We start from the raw sequence: 7,928 nt of genomic DNA on the forward strand, positions 1-7,928 counted from the left end.
TCCACTTCAGGAATGAGCGAAACAAAGCCTGACAGTAATGCTGGGACCGAAGGCATGGGGTTGTGGGCCTGGGGCGGTGAGGCCGCACATGGTCCCCGCCACTGTCAGACACTGTTCGGCCCGGGATCCCGCGTGCAGACTGGAGGGTGAGGCCGACTCACCACTAGCCCAGGTGGACAGACTCCACACCCGTGGAATCCAGACACCCCTAACCATTCTCCAGGAGGCTCCTGCAGATGGCAAGGGTCGGAGAGGAGAGACACACACTCCCTGGGCTGCAGCCCTGGCTTCACAGGTGCAGAGACGAGGCAGGTGTGTTTGCACATTTCCCCGGTGGGAGGGCGGGGGGATGGTGGTCAGTGGCTCCCAGGCTAACCCACCAAGTGGTAAGTCAGCTCAAAATACAGAGTTTAAACCACGTGAAATTGCCAGTGACCTACAGAAATGGCAATTGCCATTTCATTCAACCTAATATTGATAGTATGTTGGCCACGTTCCGAATATACGAGTCTTTGTGATACAGTTGTTTACATGCTCTGAGAAGAACAAATACCAAGGTTGAGAGTTCTTGGGTGACAAATGGTGTCTTCTGCGGGCTTCTGTTACCGCATCCTTCCAGGGGCCTGAGGTAGGTGACTCACTACTGCAGAGGGCTTATTTGTGTGAATGCCCCACCTTCTTCAGGCTCTGGAGGAATTCGGGGAAATGAGGGCTCTGTCCCAAAGCATTAACTGGGTGTGTCTGCAGTGTCCATTAATGTTAGAAACTAAAGAGAAATTCATGTTTAGGAACCAAAAAGGGCTTTGAGTTACAACAACTGCTCCAGGCAATCTGTGATAGTAGAAAGACAACCGCTTAATGGCTAAATCACAGCTCCAAGGCGTGAAAATGGTTTTATCAGTTCAGAACTGTGCCTGTCCCCCTGCCACTTGGGTCCTGTGTAAAGTGTTCAGATTTTCTTCTCACTGGGTGTGTTTGATACCAAAGAGATGATTGGCCAAGTTGGGGGGATTCAGAACCTGTGTGGAGCCTCACTGGCAGAGAGTAAATGTGGGCTCTTTTTTCCTTTTCTGTTGGAATTTTGCTTGTTCTAGATTCCAGTGGAGTTCTTCCTTGTCTAAACTGACTTCCTATATTAGGCCTATTGGAAATCCTTTCCCATCACTCCATAAATTATGTAGTAAGTAGTTCTGGGTTTTCATTCCAAAATTACCAGGACTAATGCGGATCATCCAACCTGCCCTGAGCGCCCGGCTCTGGGCCCTTCCCTGAACGCTCCGCCGATGCCTGGACAGGGACCTCCCTGGTGGGGGGGCACAACAGTAAATTTCCCTTGTCTTTTCTCGCTCCCGCCCCATAGCTATATTTTTCTCTTTGAAGCTGTAGCACCAGCTCCACCCTGCAGAGAAGCTAAGAGGGGAGTTGTGGGGTGAAGGAAAAGAATAATCTGGAAATGCAGTGCTATTCTTCCCTCCCGGGTCTAGTGGACAATACAAGGGGAAATTTTCAGCGTGAGCAATGACCACGTGATCACTGTGACTAAAACAGACCATTTAATCCTCTGTTTCAAATACAACAGTCATGTGACTCCCATCTCTATGCACACCAAAGGGTTTCTGAAATGTGAAATGCTAAAGGGCAAATGAGGGAAGAACAGAAAGCAGAAGGGAGAGGTCTGTTGCTGTTCTGGCCCGAGGGACCTTCCGTGCTCCGGACTACCTGGACCCAGGCAGAGCGAGGCCTGTGTACGGGCGAGGGCGCCTGCCCGCTTCTGCGGGCCTCACGTTTCTCCTGATAGCTGTCCCTGGAACTGCCACCAGGCTTGTTGACTTTAAACCTTTTACTGTTCTTTTTTTTAAAAAAATACTTTCCAACCTACTTGCTTTTCTTTTCTTTCTCTGTCTGTTCTGTCCAGAACCAAACTGTCTTACTAACTGCCCCATGGGGACTCTAGCCCTGCCTGCCTCACGCCGTAAGTGCTTTCTACCTTCTTTGCACACCATCTGGAAAGGTCCTCTGTGTAATTTGGGGTTGGTATCTGACACTCAGAAATGAGGCCGAATCATACCGGATAGATCTGCCCTGTCCATAGAGCCCGCCACCTGCTTGCACTGGCCTGGGGTCCATAAAATTCAGGGACCGATTGGTAGGCCAGACATTCCAGAGATTTCTGCTCTCTGCTTTCAGGGGGTAAAGGAATATTGGCCAGAGAGGGGACTGTCTCGGGCATAGAGGCCTGGCCTGTGGGGGTCTGTGAGCCCAGTGTTTTCCCAGTCAGCTGCACCTGCTCACTGGTATTCGGGAGGCACATGCACATCACCAGATGCTGTAATGAGGTGTGACCTTAACACAATGAAGCTTTTCTCTCTTTTTCAACAACTGCACCAGAAGGAATAAATCCAAATGTATCTTGTCCTTCCAAGTGATCACCATAGATGACACAGTAAGCACTCAATAATGAATCAACAGCAAAGCCATCCCTTGTTCCAAAAAATAGCCTCAGAATTGCTGAGCCTGAATCAAGGCTGAAAAAATACCAGCATAGCATTTGATCAAGAATTAGTTGCCCACCCACCTCACCCACTGGTCTTAACTTGGAGTGCTAAATGCAAAAATGCGATTGGCTCTGAAAGACGAGAAAGGTGCTCCCAAGATAAAATGGCCGCATAGCCCACTGCAGTAGCCTTTCAGGGAAGGACAAGATGGTTTGCTTGTCTGTGCTGGTGTGTTACTAAAGAAAAGGCTCATTCTTGAACCCGTGGTCACACAATTCTTCTAGGCGTTCACACGGGGAAGAGGTGGCACCACACTGTCTGATCAAAAGCCCGTTCTGGTTCAGCATCGGCCAGGTGGAAAAGGGCTGCAGTGGTGTAGGAAAAAAACCTATGGTAGCAGCCATCCCAACGTTCAACACCCTGCCACACGTGTAACACACACCACACACTCATACACAGCACATGCAGCACATAATACGCACAAGATGGCCCACAACGCGCACACAGCGTATCCTCCGACACATGATGCCACACCTACACAACACGCTTATACACTACACAACACACACAATACAAACACGACACAACACACAAATCTTAATACCAGGAGCAGAGACAGAAAAAGACTAAGAGGTGGCAGATTTCCCAAGCCCCGCATAAGCGGGGCATGCGCAGGGAGGGGCTGAGGTGAGGGGAGGACAGCTCGCCCCGCCTAGTTTGCATTTCAGCTATTTCAGGCTGGGCTTCGTGGGCGAGGTCTTCCTGGTTGCCATGATTCCCATCAGCAGAGTGCTTTTCTAATCAAGGCTTCCCCATACTGTGCTACGACGACGTGCAGTCACAAAGAGGCCCGGACGGTTAGGAGTAGTCTCCAGTGTTCATGCAATTTTCCGCTGGGCCCGGGGGGAGGCGGGGACCACCTCACTCCATCAGTCTTCCAGAAGCACCACGCCGGCGCTCCACCTTTCGCCTTCCCTCTTCCCCCTCCTTCTCCCATTGCCCATGGACACAGCCCACCGTCTGGTCTCTGCTGTCACTCCCTGCTCCGCAGACTAAACCGCCCTCATCCCGGCCTCTGCGCGCTTGCTCGTCACATCTCTGTCGGTCCGCTGCCGCCTTTCCTGACGGGCTCTGAGCGCCTGTGTTCTCTGGCATTCTTCGTTGCAGTGGCTTACCATCTCGGCTTTTTCTCGTTTGAGTGTCCCTTGGGCGGCCGGGTTCCGCCCTGTGGAACTCACCGTTTTCTCACGCCCCCACGGCCCTCCCGGGCACCAGCATGCTCCAGGTGTGGGCATCCTTGGTTCCTATCCTGCAGACTAAGTAGATCGACACTCATTAACACTAGAAAAGGAGCACGGGCCCTTGAGAAGTATGATAGATGCTTGGCCCCCCGGTTGAGTGTGTCGTGCATGATCTATTCTCAGAAGGCATAGGATGCCTGTGACAGAAGCACAAGCACTCTGATTCCACTTTTTAAAATGCTGCAGCAAGGAAAGGTCATTAAAACTAGACCAAAGTTAAAAAATTTCTGCCTGCAGCATTTTTTCCATGTGGTGGGAGTTTGTTTAACCCACTGCCAGTCAACTTGGAATAAGCAGTAGCAGAGTTCGTTTTAAGGTGAGTCTCGTTGCTAATGCAGCTGGATAAATCATGGGTCTCTTCATGGGCCTCCAACAGACCAAAGCATAGGGAGGTTGGCCTCTTAGGCCCGGGTCACTGTGGCTAGTAGATCATTCAGGAGCGCCAAAAGGTTGGGGTCAGCCGGGTCAGGATGTGACCAGGTGGCCTGTGGCCTTCCCCACCTTCCATCGGCTCCAGCCCAATTCTGAAGATGCTGCGCAAACATATCCATCTCACGGCATTGCCATATTTTGATCATAATTTGCTATCTTCTCATTACTGTGCCACTGATCATCCGAGTTGAATTTTTCACTTAACATTTTAAATTATGCTCCCTGAGCAAATATAAATTAACATTCTGAAGTTGCCCCTGGTCCATTGCATTGACCTCGAGTCTGTTGAGAAGTGTGTTTGGGGAGAGTCACTCCCCCCCCCCCCCAAGGAACTGTCAGTCTGAGTAACCCTGTCTTTCTCTTTCTCGGCTTTGAAGGAACTACCTTGTTCTGCACTAGCTCCATCCCTAGAACCCTGCTTCTCCAGGCCCGAGAGACCAGCAAACCGTCGCCCTCCGTCCCGTTGGGCCTCCCATTCCCCTACTGCCTCACCGGCTCAGTCACCCGGAGACCCAGCCTCGTTGGAGGAGCTCGGCGACGAGGAGCCACCCGGGGAGAAGACACACCTGTGACGACTGCAAGTTTGCATGGATTATCGGGGAATGATTCCCTATAATTTGCATAACCACACCGTTGTCATCAACCAAGCTCCGCCCACAAGAAGAGATCTAGCTTTCCCAAGGTCAAAGAATGTTTTTTAAAAAACACACAGCTGCTGAATGTCCAACCTGTGAACCTGAGATGTTTCTAGAACGAAACCGTAAACGTGCCTGTAATAACTTAATTTTTTTCATAGCTCAGAAAACTATTTTTGTCTCCATCTTTTTTACACACAGTATATTAAGCAAAAAAAAGCTAGATAAGATATAAATTTAAAAAAATAAAAGTTTTAAAGATGTACATTTTAAGAGATTCTGAACACCCTTGCTCTCAATACTGACTGCCTCTCTGTTAAATTTGCACTGTTACACTGGTTTGGTTTATTTCCACGTTGAATTAGACTGTTTTAAGTTGATTTTATTTTGTCAGTGTTTTTGTTTTTTAAGAATTTTTTGAAATGCGTCAGACTGTCTGATTCAATGAACTTTTTTGTAGTGAAAGAGCCATGAAGCCAGTCGACAAGACAGAAATCCTCTCTACAGGAGGGGATACGCATCTGCATTCTTACAAAGGTACAGAGTCCTCAGCTGGGCTTACCAAATTCGCTGTATAATCCACATCCTCTACTCGACTCGCACGTCTTTGGGTTCGAAGCGCTGGGGTGCATGTACATATCGCTACTGTGGTCTCACCATTGCCTGTAAGTGTGAGTCATCTGTCCCACCGTAATACGTTGTGAATCCCTCATACTGTACTTTTACCATTGTCCTCTTGCATCGAGATACAACAGCAATGGCATTTTTAAATTATTGTTAACGATGAACTGGCAATATACAGTGTTTACTCAAAATTTTCTTGTTTAAGGAAAAGCACTACAAAAAGTCAGGAGGGTACCACACTGAATCAAAGGATGGTGCCTCGGAGTCTGTATGAGACCATGATGAAGTAGAAATAAAGCCTTTACAAGATGGCGGCCTGTGCCGGGACCTCATGTTTCACGTGCCCTGCATCCTCTCCTAAGGGCTCAAGCGACAGTTTTCCTAGCCAGGGGAATCAGGGAAAGGGGAGGTCCTGCTTCTAACACACCTCACCTAACTAACACACCCTGAGTGCGTGGTGTGCCACAGCTTCCCTGTTCTCTGTAAGAGCGTCCTGGGGTTAATGAAAAGGCGACTTTGTTGTGGTTGAAAACATGGCGGGCATGGAGGTGTGAGGGAACTGTTATCCACAAATCCAAATGTGCCCAGCCTCCCTCCCTCTCCCCTCCTTGGGAAAGTGGGAGTGGCCAATCACCTGGCCGGTGCTTCCCTCCCTGACCGAGAGATGTCACCCGACCTGTCAGTAGGTGACAAGAGTAGGGGTTTTTAAAGAGGTGATGCTGCCAAAGAGCGTAAGAACTACTTCAGGCCGAATGTCCTTCTCTGGACTTGCTGAAAGAATAAGCTTGGTTCCCAGTGTTACCACAGTTCCACCTTTAAATATTTTCCCCCAAAATGGAAAATGGCAGCTATCGGTGAGGACGTGGAGACACTGGAACCTTGGGGCACTCCTGAGGCAGCCACTGTGGAGAACAGCATGATGGGTCCTGAAGGGAAAGCGAATCATCTGTGCTCCAGCAGCTGTGGTCATAGCCCAGAAGAATTGAAAGCTGGGACTTGAACACTGCACACTGATGTTCACAGCAGTGTGATCCACAAAGCCAACCAGTGGAAACACCCTGTCAGTCAGCAAGAGAATAAACGAGATGTGGTCTGTCCACACACTGGAATACTGTTCAGCCTTAGAAAGCCAGGAGATTCTGGCACATACGTGCTGCCTACCACATGCACCAGTCTTGAGGATGCTATGTTAAGTGAAAGGAGCCGCTCAATCACAAGAATAACAAATACTGTATGGTTCCACTTCTAAGAAGTACCTAGAGTAATTAAATTCATAGATATAAAAAGTAAGATAATGGTTACCAGGTTACAAGGGGAGAGAAAAGAACAGGGAGTTAGTGTTGAATGAGTACAGTTTCTGTTTGGGATGATGAAGTTCTGGAAATGGATGGTGGTGATGGTGGCTCAACAAGATGACTGTACTTAATACCCCTGAACTCTACACTTAAAATGATTAAAATGGTGAATGTTAATGTACATTTTACCAGAATAACGATTTTTAATGTAAAAAATATTCTGCCTAACTACTCTAGACATAGGTGCCAACAAACTAACAAGTCAACAAACCTTACTTTTGTGCCTATCCTGTGCCCACGGTAAATGCTGGAAGGTGCATTAGTGTTTCTCCAGTTGGAAGCAACCAGCCAGCAGGAAGAAGGGAAATCGTTGGCACTCATAACTGGAAAAGTGCTAGAAGTGCAGTCACAATCCAGAGCCTCCAACAGCGCCATCAGGATTCTGCTCCCAACAGTCAGCTACAGTGGCCCCCAGCAGTTCCTATTTGTTGCTCAACTCCTGGAGAAAGAAGATCTCTTACCAGTGGCTCCAGTAAAAGCCCCAGGAGTCCTAAATCTCATGGGTCTCCTGTAACTCACATGTCGCTCGCTCCCTGAGCCAACTGCTGACAGATTTGCCCAGCAGGGGAGAACCAGGGTGCTGGCAGAATAGAGGCGAAGCTGCCTGGCAGGCAGCGAAGGCAGTGTGCCCCAGAGAGAACGTGCTGTCTGGTTTCAGTGAGAAGGCAGGAGAGGTTGTTGAGTGGGTGGGGGCGGGGGGGCCAGTAGGAGCAGAGGTGGTGGCAGTAAGTACATCAGATGGGAGCAGTGACAGGCTCATGGGGCTGGAAGCAGACCCTGGAGTGAGCAGAGCCACACCATGCAGTGCTTTGAAAGCCAGTTTGGAACTTTTCCGACCGTCCAATTTTCTAATAGTTGGGCATATGTATGCTTGAGTCCATTTGTTGTGGAACTACTCCAACTCCTGCAAAAGCAAGACAGTAAGTCAGATGAAATCATTTGGACTCCTGTCCACATGAATGCCTTGGGCAGCTAAGTGGGTAATGCTGGGCTCTGAAAGGGGAGCAGGTGAATCAGGGGCCAGCCTGCAGGGAGTGTCTGTTAATATCTTCAGGAGCTGTCCTCAATATGCCACTTGCTTTTACG

At 49.1% G+C, this 7,928-nt stretch overlaps 1 protein-coding gene across 10 annotated transcripts in view; it reads left to right on the forward strand.

Moving 5' to 3' along the window:
* MTCL1 (microtubule crosslinking factor 1) overlaps window positions 1-5,798 on the forward strand; it is a 120,179-nt gene extending 114,381 nt beyond the window's left edge. For 7 of the 10 annotated variants that reach the window (XM_073898519.1, XM_073898523.1, XM_073898524.1 and 4 more), the window contains one exon: window positions 4,606-5,798. In XM_073898519.1, the coding sequence (XP_073754620.1) occupies window positions 4,606-4,800 (195 nt within the window). In that variant the 3' untranslated portion in view covers window positions 4,801-5,798. Of the gene's footprint in view, window positions 1-1,915; window positions 1,973-4,605 lie in introns of all 10 variants that reach the window. The other 3 variants (XM_073898522.1, XM_073898527.1, XM_073898525.1) reach the window with 1 other exon arrangement.
* Window positions 5,799-7,928: the final 2,130 nt, after the last annotated feature.

This window comes from Callorhinus ursinus, unplaced genomic scaffold, assembly GCF_003265705.2.
Source record: "Callorhinus ursinus isolate GAN/ISIS: 27379988/994484 unplaced genomic scaffold, GSC_fseal_2.0 scaffold11, whole genome shotgun sequence".
Lineage (NCBI taxonomy): Eukaryota > Metazoa > Chordata > Mammalia > Carnivora > Otariidae > Callorhinus > Callorhinus ursinus.